This window comes from Panulirus ornatus, chromosome 13 (assembly GCF_036320965.1).
Source record: "Panulirus ornatus isolate Po-2019 chromosome 13, ASM3632096v1, whole genome shotgun sequence".
Taxonomy (NCBI): domain Eukaryota; kingdom Metazoa; phylum Arthropoda; class Malacostraca; order Decapoda; family Palinuridae; genus Panulirus; species Panulirus ornatus.
In genome coordinates, this window is record NC_092236.1 from 59,757,940 (window position 1) to 59,777,954 (window position 20,015).

Here is a 20,015-nt window from a genome sequence, read left to right on the forward strand (position 1 = left end):
TCTCACAAGAGGGTTCTCTTTGTGTGGGCATTTACATCCCATGTCAAAACTACAGCACTATGACATGAGAACATAACACCCCAGATTTACTGCAGATATACAGATGACATCTTTATCTGCATAAATAGCTTAAACTCAGTGGAAAACCTTCATAACTTACTGCAAGAAACTTCAGGCTTAAGATTTACAGCAAAGTTGAATAATAATGGTAAGATTCCTTTCTTGGATGTAGTGGTTTGTGCCACAACAGGATCTTTCATAACTGATAATTACAGAAAGCCCACAAACTAAGGTAAATATATGAATGGAATAGGTAAATGCACTCAAAATCACACGAAGAGCATCATTCATGCATATGTGAGGAGAGCAATCAAGGTTTGCTCAACCTGGCAACTTCTACACCAAAAACTTTGATGTGTCTAGCAAATGTCAATCAATAATGGATATTCAAATACTGAACATGATATACCATTGTGAACAACATGCAAGAGCAACATCTCATGGCAAAAAGACAAACTCAATGTGACCATTGTAAACAACATGCAAGAAAAACATCTCTGCAAAGACAACCTCAATGTGACAGCATTAAAGTTTACTACAGGAACACATTCATGACAACATATCAAAAGGATGAGAATATCGTGTGAGATACTGCAGCCAGAAACTCCAAAGCAATTGACGAAGGCAAGGATATTAGGTTGATAATATATTACAACAATCCAAAAACATGTTCGCTCATAATGAACTACAATATGGTAAGTCACTCTGGAAGTATAAGTTGTACTGATGTGGTATAAGAGTACCGGTACAATACTGGGGACTGTCATCCTCACAACATAATCAACATTGGACATACAACCTTTACCCTGAACCATCAACTCGCACTCTACTTACAAAAAGGTGGAACCAAACAACATCATAAACAAAATAAAACGAGACTAACGAAGGCGATTACAGTGAATAACACCAAATTCATTACTAGTTGTAGTGATCAGAGAAGACTTCAGATAATACAAGCCATTTCCATTACAGAGAAAGCAATTGTCATCAACATCAGACAAACATGACCACCGCCATACAGCCCTTTGATGGTCTGCCTATAGGATTTAGGCATAAAGCCATTTTAGAAAAGATGGGACATGTCACTGACCTGCCACAAACCTGCCACAAGTTACCGAGTCCACCATTTCTGGACATGAGGAATGTACCATTGACCCAAATTCATTACTAGTTGTAGTGATCAGAAAAGACTTCAGATAATACAAGCCATTTCCATTAAAGAGAAAGCACTTGTCATCAACATCAGACAAACATGACCACCACCATACAGCCCTTTGATGGCCTGCCCATAAGATGTAGGCATAATGCCGTTTTAGAAAAGATGGGACATGTCACTGACCTGCCACAAGTTACCAAGTCCACCATTTCTAGACATGAGGAATGTGCCACTGACCCACCTGGTCCTGGGTTACAAAGGTCAGGGAGAAACAGATGAACACGACCTGACCTCAGCTCCACATCTGGATAGCAACTGTCTTGCATGGCCCAACTTACTATATACAGTGATGGGTTTTCTATATTCCTACCTTGTTTAATATTCTTCTTTTGTTTCCTCAACTGTAAGTTTTTGTAACTCATACTTCCAATCATTATATTGTTAATATGTATGACTTTTAGAGTTTTCCTTTACTTCTACATGCTATGTACGATGGGTCTTTTCTGAGTTTGTTTCTTACATATTGTAATTTGTTTGTGTATTACATATTATATCTTAGCTTTGAGATGCAGTTTTTTCTTTCTTGTAGGTTCCTGATGATACCTCAGTGAAGATGAAAGCCTGATTGAATTAATATGGATAATCTTGGACAACTGGTGTTTGAGCACCCACCTAATGGTAGAATTATACCAAGAAAATTAGAGAACATAAGAAGATTAATGACTCTATGCTGTCATATTCTATTATTATTATTTTTTTTTTTTTTGCTTTGTCGCTGTCTCCCGCATTTGCGAGGTAGCGCAAGGAAACAGACGAAAGAAATGGCCCAACCCACCCCCATACACATGCCTTGATTCAATCCACTGACAGCACATCAACCCCGGTATACCACATCGCTCCAATTCACTCTATTCTTTGCCCTCCTTTCACCCTCCTCCATGTTCAGGCCCCGATCACACAAAATCTTTTTCACTCCATCTTTCCACCTCCAAGTTGGTCTCCCTCTTCTCCTCGTTCCCTCCACCTCCGACACATATATCCTCTTGGTCAATCTTTCCTCACTCATTCTCTCCATGTGACCAAACCATTTCAAAACACCCTCTTCTGCTCTCTCGACCATGCTCTTTTTATTTCCACACATCTCTCTTACCCTTACGTTACTTACTCGATCAAACCACCTCACACCACACATTGTCCTCAAACATCTCATTTCCAGCACATCCATCCTCCTGCGCACCACTCCATCCATAGCCCACGCCTCGCAACCATACAACATTGTTGGAAACACTATTCCTTCAAACATACCCATTTTTGCTTTCCGAGATAATGTTCTCGACTTCCACACATTCTTCAAGGCTCCCAGAATTTTCGCCCCCTCCCCCACCCTATGATCCACTTCCGCTTCCATGGTTCCATCCGCTGCCAGATCCACTCCCAGATATCTAAAACACTTCACTTCCTCCAGTTTTTCTCCATTCAAACTCACCTCCCAATTGAATTGACCCTCAACCCTACTGTACCTAATAACCTTGCTCTTATTCACATTTACTCTTAACTTTCTTCTTCCACACACTTTACCAAACTCAGTCACCAGCTTCTGCAGTTTCTCACATGAATCAGCCACCAGCGCTGTATCATCAGCGAACAACAACTGACTCACTTCCCAAGCTCTCTCATCCACAACAGACTTCATACTTGCCCCTCTTTCCAAAACTCTTGCATTCACCTCCCTAACAACTACATCCATAAACAAATTAAACAACCATGGAGACATAAATAAATGGATTGAATCAGGGCATGTGAAGCGTCTGGGGTAAACCATGGAAAGCTGTGTAGGTATGCATATTTGCATGTGTGGACGTGTATGTATATACATGTGTATGGAGATGGGTTGGGCAATTTCTTTCGTCTGTTTCCTTGCGCTACCTCGCAAACGCGGGAGACAGCGACAAAGTATAAAAAAAAAAAAAAATATATATATATGTATATATATATATATATATATATATATATATATATATATATATATATATATATATTCTTTTTATTTTGCTTTGTCGCTGTCTCCCGCGTTAGCGAGGTAGCACAAGGAAACAGACGAAAGAATGGCCTAACCCACCCACATACACATGTATATACATACACATCCACACATGCAAATATACATACCTATACATCTCAACGTATACATATATATATATACACACAGACATATACATATATACACATGTATATAATTCATAGTCTGCCTTTATTCATTCCCGTCGCCACCCCGCCACACATGAAATAACAACCTCCTCCCCCTGCATGTGCGCGATGTAGTGCTAGGAAAAGATAACAAAGGCCACATTCGTTCACACTCAGTCTCTGGCTGTCGTGAATAATGCACCGAAACCACAGCTCCCTCTCCACATCCAGGCCCCACAGAACTTTCCATGGTTTACCCCAGACGCTTCACATGCCCTGGTTCAATCCACTGACAGCACGTCGACCCCGGTATACCACATCGTTCCAATTCACTCTATTCCTTGCACGCCTTTCACCCTCCTGCATGTTTAGGCCCCAATCGCTCAAAATCTTTTCCACTCCATCCTTCCTCCTCCAATTTGGTCTCCCACTTTTCATTCCCTCAATCTCTGACACATATATCCTCTTTGTCAATCTTTCCTCACTCATTCTCTCCAAGTGACCAAACCATTTCAAAACACCCTCCTCTGCTCTCTCAACCACACTCTTTTGATTACCAAACATCTCTCTTACCCTTTCATTACTTACTCGATCAAACCACCTCACACCACATATTGTCCTCAAACATCTCATTTCCAACACACCCACCTTCCTCCGCACAACCCTATCTATAGCTCACGCCCCGCATCCATATAACATTGTTGGAGCCACTATTCCTTCAAATATACCCATTTTTGCTTTCCGAGATAATGTTCTCGCCTTCCACACATTCTTCAATGCTCCAAGAACCTTCATCCCCTCCCACACCCTGCGACTCACTTCTGCTTCCATGGTTCCACCTGCTGCTAAATCCACTCCCAGATATCCAAAACACTTCACTTCCTCCAGTTTTTCTCCATTCAAACTTACCTCCCTACCCCAACCCTACTGGACCTAATACTAATAACCTTGCTCTTATTCACATTTACTCTCAGCTTTCTTCTTTCACACACTTTACCAAACTCAGTCACCAGCTTCTTCAGTTTCTCTCCCGAATCAGCCAACAGCGCTGTATCATCAATGAACAACAACTGACACTTCCCAAGCCCTTTCATCCACACCAGATTGCACATTTGCCCCTCTCTCTAAAACTCTTGCATTCACCCCTCTAACAACCCCATCCATAAACAAATTAAACAACCATGGAGACATCACGCACCCCTGCTGCAAACCAACATTCACTGAAAACCAATCACTTACCTCTCTTCCTACTCGTACACATGCCTTCAATCCTTGATAAAAACTTTTCACTGTTTCTAGCAACTTACCTCCTACACAATATACTCTTAATACCTTCCACAGAGCATCTTTATCAACTATCATATGCCTTCTCCAGATCCATAAATGCTACATACAAATCCATTAGTTTTTCTAAGTATTTCTACATACATTCTTCAAAGTAAACACCTGATCCACATATCCTCTACCACTTCTGAAACCAACCTGCTCTTCCCCAATCTGATATTCTGTACATGCCTTCACCCTCTCAATCAATACCCTCCCATATAATTTCCCAAGAATACTCAACAAACTTATACCCCTTTGCCGTTTTACAACGGCACTATGCATGCATTCCGCCAATCCTCAGGCACTTCACCATGAGCCATACATACATTGAATATCCTTACCAACCAGTCAACAACACAGTCACACCCTTTTTTAATAAATTCCTCAGCAATACCATCCAAACCCGCCGCATATATATATATATATATATATATATATATATATATATATATATATATATATATATATATATATATATAAAACATGCAATATGACGGCCTTAATTAAAGCAACTACTTCCAATGACATCTCAACAAACATTAACTAAAAAGCTATATTTCTACTAGCATTCTTTTATACTTTAATGCATTACTAAAAGTCGTCTTAAATAACTGTTTCACTTAATAGGACATCCTGTTATGCACAAGTACAAGGACATAACCTACCCTACAAATCATTTTAAACTGCATGTCATCTTACGCTATATGTAAATGGCAATGAAGTATCCGTCAAAACAAGTTAATTAATAGTAGCAAGCTCCTAAAATACACTTTAATGAAGAACGCAATATACAATCATATAACATTTCAATAAACATTTAATGGATAATTTCCCATATCCAGCACACATCGTTATTAACCCTTACAGAACCTTAAATAACGACTGAAGCCCGTACGACACCTAATCAGCTATACAGAGTAGGTATGAAGGGTCTCACTACAGTGTCCTTGGAGTTCTTAAAATAAATATGTTTCTCTCGAAATGGCTGTCCACCCCACAAGATGCCCGATACTTGATTACAACAAGCCCTTCTTGACAGGTTTCATGTCGCTCTGTTCCATTTGAAAACGTCGAGCTTACCTTACACTTTTCAGTTATTTACTAGCAATTGAAAATAACTGTTGGTCGTCTTATTAACACGATTTAAGAAGAGAAATTCGCAAGAAAAATTCAATGACACAAGATGTGTTACGCCTGGTTGATATTACCAGCTTATGTAATAAATGTGCCTGTCAACAGTACTAAATTTTACAATACATTCAATAAAAAGTAGATAAAAATTTTAAGTAATCCTTCAGAGTATTTTATGATGTAGATAGAAGTATAGCTGTCTGCTTATATAGGAGGAATTACCAACAAAAGAGGAAGATGAAGATGGTTATTCACGAGTGAGTAACCCGTAAATACCAACGTTATATCTACAATCTGATGTAAACACCAAATGTTATGACGTGTTGCTTTGTTAATGACTTTAGCAATTAATTTTTATAGAGTTTTCAAAGTATTCCCCTAGAACTGTGATATTATTACCTACTATATGCAATGAAGGATAAATATAGAGTTAAGCAAAGGGAACCTAAACACAAACCAGTTGAAATAGTTAATGGATAGAAATAATGTAAATTTTCATTACCTCACCATTACAGTATAATAAATATATACATCCGTCAAACCATCTGTTTGGAAGAAACATTAGTCTTATTGGGAATTTCACTTGATTCGCGGAAGGCCAAGTTTAAGAAGCATCAAATTTCAGCTTTACAAATGAAATGGCTGAGGCTATTCAGTAAAACACCAACAGTTACATGTTTGTGTGTTTAAGGTTGTATTATCTCAATATAACATCCGTTGAATTTTCCTCCCTAGCTCACTATCAAGCCAGTAAAGTAATAGCATTTGCACAAATAGAAGTGCTGAACATGTTCAATAGGATGAGAATCAACCTTCAAGTCGACTACTTACTCGAGGATATTTGCATACAAAAGTACCATGATATTTCGACTGACACAGTTGACTGCTCTTCATGAGAGCCAGCGGAAGGTTGATGTATCATCACCAGGAATGATAGGTCAAAGGCCGACGTGGGTGTTGACCGCCAGCCTTCCTTTGCTGATAAAGGAAAATAATGAGTTATAAGATGCATAGTAAAGAATCTGGATTGGCAGGATTTCGCAGACTATAATCGATGAATATCACGATATTTATTATGGTTAACTCATCAGTGCCACCTAGTTTGTCAGCTCTACCTCAGTGAAGAGCATATCAAAATTTTGAATTTTTCTTCAAGTCCTTTTCATGTTAAAACACTGGTGTTTCTTAGGAATGATATGAACAATTCTTATGACATTTTGTAAATGAAAGATCTTTTTTGTACACAATCTGAATTTCTACGTTGAAAGAATTGTTGATCAAACTTACAAATGATGGCCTTTTAGTATTCAGTGGACAGGACGACTGGTTAGGATGCAGCTGTGGTCATGATATCCTGTTCTACTTAATGGGTTAATCTAAAGTGAATTATGATAATGACTATCGCATTCCGATTGGTGCTACCTTGTAATTGTGGTTGTGTAAAGGTATGTTTACTATACTGCTGATAGTTTTGTATATGTGAAATGTGTGGTAGTATTAAGACAGTCTTGATAGTTCTGGTGCGTTGTAGTTTGTGTATTACCATGGATGACATAAAGAGGACAACGGAGAAGCGTATCCCGTCTGCCGCCCTTACGAAACAGCCAGTGATAAGGTCAACTTTTCGTATAGTTATTTCTACTGTAGTAGTAGGGACTGGTGACGGATAGTTTACAGCGACGGATTTTCTTCCATAAGCGTTCTGTTGGAGAGGAGTAGATGGACCACTGAGTGACCCCAGACGAGGTTAATCACTGGCAGGAGACCGGTTAGCGGACAACCATACATACCCTCTCCCCTCCCCCCACCCTCTACCTCCTCAATCATGCCTCGTTTTTTACCCATGTTCTGTGACCATGGCTTTGTGTTCGCCAACTATTATTTATCATATTCAACCTTGAATTTCTCATCATTTACTGGATGGTTTGATTCTTCAAGTTTCTCTTCAGGCAGTGTTCATGACTGTGACGTTTGCCGCTTCTCTTTCCAAAACTTATCTTCACAATGCCATATTCTCTTTCGTTAATCTAAACGTCATCATTATACTTCATGTACGTACTTTAGTTTTGTCTAACGTACACTTCATTTGACCTACCTTCTCATGTTCTTTCCAATAACTATGACCTGACCCATTTTAAAATGTTTGTCATTTCCCTCCAAAATTTACAAATACATTCCTTTGTATATTCTTTTTACTCCTTTTCATTGAGCTCTCTGTATCTTAATCAAGGCCCGGCCTTGATGTGGACCTTTGTCCGTGACTGCGGCCTACAACATAGAAAATGGAAAAAAAAAAAAATCAGCTTTTCAACATTTACCCTTCTAATTATCTAATAGCATTTCTGATCTTTCTGCATGCTGGAGTAAAAGGTTAAATTATGTCTCACTGGCATATGATCTCATAATCCTCTATCTGATTCCTTTAGATATCTTATCATGTGCATTAACATATCTTACAGTCTTACCAACAGTACGCTCCTCTGCCTTACCCTATACGTATTCAAGCACATTATCTCTCTTAACTCAGTTGCATGAAAGCAAACTTGTGGAACCCTTTCCATCGCTAGCGTAAATGTTGTATGTGCTTAACCTTCTTCATATCCAGACATGACAATCAATAACACATCTCTCCCTCAACTGTTCTTTTATATCGTCTGTTGACTTTAACCATATTTTTTCCCATGGCCTCGTACGTAATAAACCCTGATTACCAGTATCACGAAGCTATCATGATTCGATATCGCCATCAAATATTTCCAGTGATATTCCTACCGTTCACCTACCACGGAAAATGCCATCTTCTCTTTACCAGTTGCACCATCCAGCAAGCTAACAACTTCCTTCACACCAAACTACTAACATCTTTCAGTTTTGTTTTCCACACACTCAACGTCGCTAGTCGTTCTGCTGTTGAGCCACGGGTAAATTTAGCATAGTATTCTGGAGCTTTCTTGTCTTGGAGTTTGACGAGTCGTGAGTCTGCATGTTGGACGGATCTCATGTCATTTAATAATCTCATAAGCACGAAGGCTAGGACACTGGACGACTGACAAAATGGACAACAGAATCTTTATTTGGTAAATATGCCATGCATTACACTTGATTTATACATGAGACGAACACGCACACACACACACACACAGGACATAGCAGAAAATTAAGCAAGAAGCTTGTTAAAGATGTCAAGTATTACTTTTATGACGTGAGAGTGATGAATGACTGTAATAAACCGGAGTATGAGATTATCAATATGGACAACGTACACAAGGTGAAAAAGTTTTATGACAGTAATGGAAGTTTCCGAGATGGTGACCCACCAGTGTATAATTATTCCCCGTACAATTCAAACAGAAAATGTTAGACACATATGAAGGTGTATTTTTACAATGTATATGTAATGGATGGATGGAACAGACCGAACGAGGAGAGTCAACGCGGGCTGCTTACAGAAGCTTAATAAGTTACAAGAGAGTAGACAAGCTTTAATGAAGCCCTACATGTATAAACAGAAAAAAATATATATATACATATCAGTATCTATATACACAGGTACTTGCTGTCGTGGGCGGTTGCCCACAACAGCTTCAGTCAGTCAGATGTGATAATACAGGAGAATCTGGTCATGTCTCGAAACATCCTGCACAACTTGGAGGTTTCGCTCTGCACAAACTTTACAACATGAGCAATCAAGATCACATCCTTCCCATTAAGTCAAACACCGAATTTCTTGTTGCAAGCATCAAAGCACCTAACATTACACAGTGATTATCAGAGGAACTAAATCTAGAAGACTTATATCAAAGTTCACTCTTAATCAAGACCAAGCATTTCAAAGGTAGCCACACATCCCGTTAACGGGCACTACCTTTCTTAAGATATCTCAGAGATCACCTCTCCATCGGCCGAGGTATGCGCGTCCTCAACCCCACCACTGCACATCACACTGCGGCAACACTGTGGTATTTGGTGTTCATGGTGGTGAGCGAAGTTTCCGGGCGAGTGACGGTGCTGTCATCCACAGTGGACAGGTGCGCAGCCACCGCCTGGGGAAGACAGCGCTTGAAGAGTTGCATGAGCGCCCGCCGGTAGGATGGGTTCAGTCCGATGAAGATCAGGGAATCGACAAGGAGGTGTAAGTTGAAGATCATGTGGATGATGACGATAGAGAGGTGTCCACGAGGGAGAGTCACGAGGTGGATGATGACGTGCGGCGCATCCAAAAGGATGTTCACCAGGATCAGAACGCGGATCGCGTAGCTGAGCTGCTCCGTCTTGGACCGCGAAGCCTTCAGCTCTTTCTTCTTCTGGAAGGTCAGCTGTAGGACGCGACGTAAACGATCAAAATGTGATTTCCAACACGCACACCTCCTCTCTCTCTCTCTCTCTCTCTCTCTCTCTCTCTCTCTCTCTCTCTCTCTCTCTCTCTCTCTCTCTCTCTCTCTCACTCTCTCTCTCTCTCTCTCTAATCATTCCAGTTCACTTTATCCCGTGCACGCCTTTCACCCTCATGCATTTTCAGGGCCCAATAGCTCAAAACGTTGTTTACTCCATCATTCCACCCCCAATTTGGTCTCCCGCTTCTCCTTGTTACATCCGCTTCTGACACATATATCGTCTTGGTCAACCTTTCCTCGCTCATTATCTCTATTTGTCCAAACCGTTTCAGCACACCCTCTTCTCTCTCAACCACACCCTTTTTACTACCACACATCTCTTACTCTTTCATTACTTAATCGATCAAACCACCTCACACCACATATTGTCCTCAAATACATACACATACATGCCCATATCTTGCATCCATAAAACATTGTTGGGAGTCTTATTCCTTCAAAGATACCCACTTTAGCCCTCTCAGTAACGTTCTCTCTCTTTCAACATTCTTCAACGTTCCCAGAGCCTTCGGCCCCCTTCCCCACCCTGTGACTCACTTCCACTTCCATTGTTCTATTCGCTGCCAAATCCACGTTCATAACTACAACATTTTTTCTCTACATTTTTCCCACTCAGTGTATATATATATATATATATATATATATATATATATATATATATATATATATATATATATATAGTTAGAAAAAAGAAAATACAATAATAATGGAGAATACGATACAGGATAATACAGAATACAAGAATACTGTCGTTGTGTTATCATTGCTGGTCGTACTTGCTAGAGAACATTATTTGATAGTTGATGTTGAATTAAGTGAGATCATTATGGGGGTCTCTCACTATCTTCCTGAGTTTTTTCTTGTGCCATAAAACCATGTTCACTACTTACGGTAAACATCATAACGAGGTAGGCGAGCAGACACACGACCAGAGGTAATATGTAGCTTGTAGCGGCAAAGCCCGCGGCCAGCTGGGACAAGCTCGACTTCTTGTTCGAGAAGTTCAGGTTCATCCAACTTCGGCCGCTCGGGAATATCTGGTGGCGAAGCAGGGGTAGGATGAGGGGGGATTGTGGATGTGGAAACAAATATCAAAAATTTGCTTTTTCTATTTCCTTATTCCAATCCAAACATGTAACAAATATATATATATATATATATATATATATATATATATATATATATATATATATATATGAGAGAGAGAGAGAGAGAGAGAGAGAGAGAGAGAGAGAGAGAGAGAGAGAGAGAGAGAGAGAGAGAGAGAGAGAGAGAGAGAGAGAGAGAGAGAGAGAGAGGACGTAATTTGGTCGTATATTAATGTATTTTATATTGTATGGAATTTAGTGAATGAAGTGTGTAAAGCAGAGGCGCTGCGCCTCTCCATAATCTGTTTGCTTTAGGGCGTCATGTTCAAGGGGAAATGGTCGATGATTCTTCTCATGTCGTGACGTTCACAGGTGAAAGGAATGCTAGCACAGACTTAATTCACGACACTAGATATCATGGTCTTTATAGATATGTTTTATGAAGGCTGAAATGTGTATTCTATTTCTGATTCTGGTAAATTGTCGAGTTATAAAACTGTATCGGGCGATATTCATGTAGTCTTAAAGACATGACAGCAGGGGCGTATCTAGGGGAAACAGCGTCTATGGCAAGCACTGATATTGCGCCCTTGGCTTGATTAAAAATGTACATACAGTGGATGTATATAAAAATATATAGTATAATTATAAACCGTTGAAGAGTTAAGCCAAACTTAAATTTATGTAAATTCTTAAAGACTCAATTGGTCAAAATTGTAACGTAGAAGCAGTAATGCAACCCATAATAGCAAAATATTACTATAGTTGAAAAGTAGGCTTCTTTTTTACCTCACAAAACCAAACCGTTAAAAATGTCAGTCGGGTAGCGTATGTCAAAAAACAACCTGTCGAGTGGCGCCCAGGGAACCTGCCATACCCTAGATACGCCATTACATGAGTTTATAATTTGATATTTTGACCTGAATATCTGTCAGTGACTTTAGAGCTGTACATAATGCTGGGTAGGATATGTTTTACTTTCGTATATGTTTTTTTTTTTTTTCTCAGTGACAATGATTTCTGGTAATCATTGGTACAAAGAATGGGAGCAGCTTTTGCGAGATAAATGAGGAATGATGTTGAAAGGAAATAAGCACAATCTGAAAATATTAGAATTATAAAATTCCTTCAGAGAGCGTCAGAAGACTGTAAGTCTGAATTGCTTGCCAGCCTTTCTGTACTACCCTTGGTGCATCCTCTCATGGCTGTATACGTGACCTTCCCCGCGTGCTTCAGTGTGTCGACATCCCTAGCGACTCTTCATAAGTCAAATTCAGATCATAACCCCTTAAGCACATGGACTTAACCCCGAAGTATAACAATATCATCAGTACGATGACTACTCTTTGTGATCATGGTTTAAATCATCGTGCACAATTACCAAGTCGTCGTACACAAGGATGAAGTCGTCGTACTCATGGGACTGAGTATCCGACATATAACCATCATTGTGGTAAGTATTCTGCATAGTCAATACAAAAATGAAATACGTCTTCAGCCGTGAAATATAAATCCCAGTCCGTCATGACAGCAGAATGCTGTCGTTATCAGAGTGGAGCTGTTGCCCACCGGTGGCAACGCTCGACGGATCTTTAAGGTCTCGTCTGTTTGCTCCATTGTGTACTTTGAAGAACTTTTCACGGAATATTTTTTCCTTTTAATTTTCTTACTGAAATCCATTTAGCCATCCATTCTGAGGTTTTGAATTACTAATGTTTTCTTTATAGCAGCACTTAGCCTCTCATTGTTAAAATGCATCAACTATATAATCATCTTTACAGATATTTAAGAAACTTTCGCCTTGTTATATTCAAAGCATTTCTTTTACAGACCTCAGTTTTGTGCACAATGTTCGCCATCGTATGTAGCTGTCTAAAGGATTAAGGCTAAGAGAATAAGAGTGAAGAAAGAAGATATTCACAAATAAGAAGGTACCGAAAGAAGTTATATTTGAGAACAGGAGAATTATGAAGTGATCATTAGATGGCACTGCAAAGTAACCTTACCTGCAGGAACCACATGATGATCCACGGCAGGAGGACACACAGGAAGGCAATGACCTCGCTTGCCACCACCACTTTCACAGTGGCTATCTGCTTGTAACGATGAGGCCAGCGCACCGCCACTAGCCTGCAAGAAAAAGGCTCGTTGTTTCAGTTTCAGAGTGCCAGAGTGGTGCAGGTTCGCCGTAATGTCTGCTCAAGCATCCTAAAAATCCAAATAGAAGAAAAATGTAGATCTCTGTTTAATCACATATCAGAACAATTGTAAAGAGAACACAAACCTTCATTCTTCTGATACTGTATTTGGAAAAGCCTACTTTTTGCAATAATCATCATTCACACAAAGGAGTAAGTAACATCGCGAATGTTTCAGTTGTGTAACCATCAAGCCTCCGTGGGAGAAGCGCCAGCAAACTAACGCACGAAAGGTCACTTGGTCACTTCCTGTGACAGTACATTATCACCACACGTTCCAGCCCATCCTCATGATGTCTTCTGTTCTTTACTGTACATGTTTTACACCACAACGGCCACGATTTTGATATAGCTTGCTATGAGTATAGCAAACTACCCTTCTATGAAAAAAAGTAGTTTTAATTTCAGACGACATTAACTTTTTCCGTACTTTTCAGCACAATGTTGATGTTTGCATGTAGGCTGAACTATAAAAAAGGATTTCATGATCCTTGTCTACGTATGCTGTATATGTAATGCTTTAAGTTTTCATGTTCAACGCCATATATACAAGTAGTGCCTGAATATCAATTCCATTCATCGAAGTATGTGCCCGTAATTCTTAATTAACTTAAAGACACATAAACAAACTGAATGAACATAAAACATGCAAAGGAGCGTTTTAGAGAGGATGATACTACGCTCTCTTAATATTTTTTTAATTTTCAATAATAGTAACTAACCTCATCATCCTACCAAAAGGTTGTTTCCAGACTAACCTGTACACGGCTGCAAAGGTGAAGTTAACCCTTTCCATCTGGGCAATAATGGTGTTGGCTGTGGAGATGCTAGTTTTGAAGGTTTGGTTGAGCAAATCTTTCCTGCAGAAGACGGAGACGTAGTAGACGAAGACCTTACCCGGCAGCGTCACCACACACACGGTAAACAGTAGGGTGAAGAAGCTTCCCAGCTGGATCTTGATAGCTGTGTTCATTCTCTTGCACTGTATCAAACACCATAGGCTCGCCGAGTTCCCTGCAAGGAAGCAATTGTAATTAGGCAGTTGTTTACATAGTGATTAAACAGTATTTATATTCGGCAGTACTATCAAGATTTGTTTCTCTATTGTTTGATTTACATGATTCTATCAATTCTTAATAGCTCTTCTCACTCATCTGACACACACACGCTGACGCAGTTTCCATATTTGTGATTTCTCATCTGTTTTTGTCTCAGTAAAGTCTACGGGTCTAATGTTTTGGAATCATCGGATCTTATAAACTCAACCATGACGGATAGGATAGATGTATCTCACCTCAGCCAAGCACTGGCGGATAGGATGGATGTATCTTACCTCAGCCAAGCACTGGCGGATAGGACAGATGTATCTCACCCGAGCCAAGCACGGGATGACCCCTGACAACCAGTGCACGAGGGGATTTTACAGTTGCCCGGGATCCGGGGAGTTCCCCGAAAATTCAAAGGCATGGGGCCAAGGTACGTGGAAAAGCACAGGATGCAGTTTATCAACATTACTTAATGATTTCAGAGCCGTTAGTTTTGCTACATACTGGATATACCAGCATTGATATACTGTTGTACAGTTCTGTACAATACATGGAAGGTATATAGTATCTCGAATTGGATAAAGCATTAAGTTATTCTGCTTTTCGATAAAACCGATGTAGTCTCAGTTATACAACAGTGCTAAAAGCAATGGCATTAATGTATCTACTGTTGCTGTGATGCGAGCCAGAAACATTCATCGATAGGCTAGGTTAGGTTACACACGTCTGTCAGGGTCTTATGGGAGTTTGTTACCAAGACTATTATAACCATTTCCCAAACTCTCAGATTTGGTGCAAATAATTAATCATTCTTGGTTACCACTTTTGCCGAAGAAAGTACAAGAATGATAAAATATAAGCGAAATATGAATGAAATATTTTTTGAACGAATGTAACAAATTTATCATATCGTATCAAAATGAATAGATGTAAAGAAAGGATATATGGCAGTTTTCATGAAAAAAAAAATGGCAGTAAAGGTTGGTGGTACAGGAGGGCTTGTAACCACGAGGTGTATTATAGGTTGTAACCAAGAGGTGTATTACCGCTTGTAACCACGAGGTATATTATCGCTTGTTACCACGAGATGTATTACCGCTTGTAACCGAGGTGTATTAGCGCTTGTAACTGAGGTGTATTACCGCTTGTGACCAAAGTGTATTACCACACAAAAATATCTTATGTTTTTCGAGGTCGCCACTATAATTCCGTTAAGCATAACCTGGATTTTTTCCCCTCCATAAACGTTTAACTTCTTGGTAGTTTAGGTTAGCTAGCTACAGAAAGATAGTCCGATCCCTCAATTAATCGTTTTACCAACTGGTGCCTTTAAAAAGTTGCCAATATTTCTTCTGTGTTACAGCTAGATAACAATAAGTATCTAATCATGGTTGGTGAAAAAATCATACATATACAAGAAGATCAAAGTTTGTACACGAACAACGCTCTGTAAATATTCATAACAAAGTAAATCAAAACAATGCATCTCCTGGCCGAGAATCCTTAACATCATTTCACATTTCGACGCACTGGAGTTGCATCTCTAGATCACGTCCTTGAGCCAGATGTCCAAGCTAAGTCTCCAGAATTTCAAGAATGACTCCCGGGTCGAACGGGATGCCCCGGGGATCCACTATCTACTATTGCTTCATCCACGTCTGCTCCCAGGCCCAGGACTGCACGTACTACAACGTTATCACTCACCCGAGTATCTGACGTCGTCTCGTCCTTGCTGTTTTATATCTTTTGGGTATATTTTTTGGAATCTGTGATACATATATGATACAGTCTTATAAGTACGAAGCTCGTGCCTTTGTGTGTGTACCACTTGGAATACAGCGAAAGATTGCAGTCCTAGCCAGGACCAATAGTCTTGAAGACGAATGACTGTGGGTACCTGTTTAGTTACGAGGTATTGACTGAGAATTTCAGCAGACTGTCGCTACGTGGAGGAACTCTTCAGACACAGTTACACATACACAATGTCACATACCATTAAAACTCAAAAATGTCCCACGTTGTTTAAGACTAGTTTTACACGTCTAAACCTGAAATGAGAATCGTAAATCGATGACCATGGAATATGTGACAAGGTTGTGATACCAAGAAATGTCTAGAATGAACACATAGTGTTACCAGTCAATGCAAATTGTCATAAGAACCTAATACCTCTATCAGGAAAGTTGCAGCGATTGTTTACTGTTAATACGGCATGTTTACAAGGTTAAACAGAATCTGCCTTATCTCTAAAGTTGTAAGGTTTACGTTATCACCAGCGTTCGTGTTACGGAAATGACTAACCCCGCCAGTCACAGAGAAAGATCTGCCAGCCAAACATCAGTAAACCTTCAGTGAAACCCATCCTGGTATGTGACACCCCAGTAACACTCCACCATTCATGCGTGAAAACATGGTTTATGGTCAACAATTTTCTATATTTATATAGTTTTATACATATTCGCCATTTCAAGCGTTTGCGAGGCAGCGTTAAGAACAGAGGACTGGGCCTTAGAGGAAAAATCCTCTCTTGGCCCCCTTCTCTGTTCCTTCTTTTGGAAAAGTAAAAACGGGAGGGGAGGATTTTCAGGCTCCCGCTCCCTACCCTTTTAGTTGCCTTTTATGAAACGTAGGGAATACGTGGGAAGTATTTTTTCTCCACTATCCCCAGGGATATATATATATATATATATATATATATATATATATATATATATATATATATATATATATATATATATATATATATATTGTGTATGTGTAAGAGAGACTTATTCACAACCTTTATGCTTTTAAGAGATAAACGATGTGGACAAGGGACAGTTCTTCAACAGATGTAGGGACAGAGCAACTAGACATAAGATGAAATTAAGTAAGAAACTTGTAAGGATGTGCAAATACTTTAAAGAGTATAAGAGTGGTGGAAGAATGGAATAGAATGACTGAGGGCATAGCTGATAGAGAGCATACATAAGGTTAAGAGGCTGTATGATAGTGAAGAATGTTTAAAGGGTTGGGATCTCATGAGTGCAAACTCCCTCCCAGTACAGTACAATCAGATGCCTCTATTTTCCTACGTTTTATTGTATGATTTTCTATCTACAATATCTTGTTTTCTTTCTCTCGTGACGAGATTCTAAGGACCGGACTTCCCACCACACGAGTCATGCGTCACTTCTGAAGTTTCCGGTGCCTTTACAAACATGATGCCTCAGACCACCACTTTTTTTCTTTATGTTCGCTGAGACAGCACAGCCAACTAAAGCCCTAATCAAGACCATCCCACTAACAATATATATATATATATATATATATATATATATATATATATATATATATATATATATATATACACCCTAGTCAGGCCAGATACCCAGTTGATCGACCAACCCCTGTGGGTGGATGAACAGATGGGTTGACTGGACTTATCATACACGACACGGACTGAAACAAGAGACAGTGCTAGAGAAAGTATGGTATAGAGAGTCAATGATAACAGGAAGATTGGCAACACCAATAACGCAAACTTGTACACACCTTATGTGAACACATAACAGTCGCCTGATTTGGCGGCAAAAAAAATCAGACAACTCTGAAAACTGTAAATATGTAGAAAACAACACACATCAAAGGCACCAGATACATATACAGACCGTCATGGTCAACATGAGAGGCACTGACAGCAACACCGACATTCAGTAACAACACAACAGACAAAAGCATTGACCCTCTGACAACACCATCTACCCTTGTTGACAGTAAGACACCATACCACCACAGACCCATGGTGACAACATAACAGATGCTAACGGCACCCCTGATCGTCAGTGAGAACGTTGCAAACACCCATAGACGCCAAGATTTACTGGAAACAACACGGACAATGCCACCACCAGTGACCCTCAGTGCCATTACGCCATCGACAACACAGACATCCAAGACACTGACAACATTACCGACAATTATTGACAACAAGGAGACTGGTCCTAAGATTTCCAAAGACAAAAACACTAACAGTCAAACGTTAATCGTAATAATCGTAGCCCCAATGACTCTGGTCAGGTCGATCTCATTGTCACAGACTCATGCAATGAAATTCAAGGGATCTATCTGACCCCGAGAGCAGGGTGTTCATGTACCCTCACCACAACTACATCATATAATACTCAGCAAGCCAGTGAGTCACATGAGTACTGTCGTTAGCAACTCACGGGTGAGTCATTACGATATCTGTGTCTTTACCTACACCGCAAAGCTCTGGAACTGTTCGCCATCTCATCTTGTCTTTCCTAACAGGCACGATCTGCAACCATTTCTAAGGTAGAATTTCCACATGAGAGAAAATCATAGATTCTCTTTGTTTATTCTTTATATCTTTTCCCCCTAGTAGTTGTTTACATCAGTGCCTGGTCTCGAGGGTTCCTCTAGTCGGGACTGAAACCTTCAATGTGAGGAAGAGAATCCCTGAATGCGTTCAGCATCTACTGTAAGTGGTTTTCCACACAACACAGTGACCAACATGCTCAACATAAACACCAGGGGCACAGATGGTAATGGTTTTCGAGATGACAGACACAAACTGCACTCACCAAAGACACCGCAGAAACACATGATGATGATGGTCTTCAATACTCACCCAAAGCACCAAAGACACAGATAATGATGGTCTCGACGGTGGAGGCCATGACCCAGGGGGCCAAGTCTTGGTTCACTGTGCAGTTGGCCATAGCTGAGCGTTGCGTCTAACTCGCGTTGCGGCAGCAATGGTACTGATATCGCCTCGCCTCAGCTACGCTTTCTTAAGCTGTTGGGGTTACCCCGATAACGCGGGCCAGATGTGAGATTTCCCAGTTTATGTATTTGAATCCTAATTTTGTTGGTGGTATGGGTGATTGTATGATTCTGCTGATGACTGTATCATCTCTACTTTTCTAAGATTAAGAAACACGACCTTGGAAGGCAATATGTATTATTTCACATTGACTTTATCACATCACAAAGACCAGTTGATTATGTCAGTGCTGCAGAGGGTTTATGGTAAAACATACGTCGATTGTGCTCCTCTTGCACTGAAATTCAACTAATCACACGAAAGCCTTCCTTGGTCAAGAATTCACGATGGCAAGTTTTCCAGCGGTATAAATTACATTTGGATAATTTACAGTCATCGACATGAAGATTACAAACTTATTCCACCAAAGATTGGTTTTGAAATATCTTTTAACTTTTCGGCTATGAATCTAAAATTCCTTAATGTAATTTACAATGACTTGGATGAACGGCATTAGACTTTCTAATTCAAGAACAAAAATTTATGTTAACATCTGTTGTTATTCGGAGAGAGCTTTGCAATCGTTGACCCCTGCCTTTATATTCCCAGTCTTATCATTATATCATATTTATTTATTTATTATACTTTGTCGCTGTCTCCC

At 39.8% G+C, this 20,015-nt stretch overlaps 2 protein-coding genes across 10 annotated transcripts in view; both read right to left on the minus strand.

Annotated features, from left to right (window-relative positions):
* The window catches only part of LOC139752950 (E3 ubiquitin-protein ligase RNF185-like), a 36,833-nt gene extending 30,897 nt beyond the window's left edge, over positions 1-5,936 (minus strand). For 6 of the 9 annotated variants that reach the window (XR_011713619.1, XR_011713618.1, XR_011713617.1 and 3 more), the window contains exon 1: positions 5,810-5,936. The gene's annotated coding sequence lies outside the window, so the exon portion shown is untranslated. Of the gene's footprint in view, positions 1-5,599; positions 5,715-5,809 lie in introns of those variants that run through there. The other 3 variants (XM_071669061.1, XM_071669062.1, XM_071669064.1) reach the window with 3 other exon arrangements.
* A 2,979-nt stretch (positions 5,937-8,915) lies between these two features.
* Positions 8,916-19,406, minus strand: LOC139752951 (uncharacterized). The gene is made up of 5 exons (XM_071669066.1): positions 19,220-19,406; positions 14,299-14,554; positions 13,349-13,472; positions 11,145-11,291; positions 8,916-10,176 (listed from the first exon to the last, which is right to left on the minus strand). Exons 1-5 carry the CDS (start codon positions 19,308-19,310, stop codon positions 9,799-9,801), a joined length of 996 nt encoding a protein of 331 aa, XP_071525167.1. The 5' UTR covers positions 19,311-19,406; the 3' UTR covers positions 8,916-9,798.
* Between the last annotated feature and the right edge of the window lie 609 nt (positions 19,407-20,015).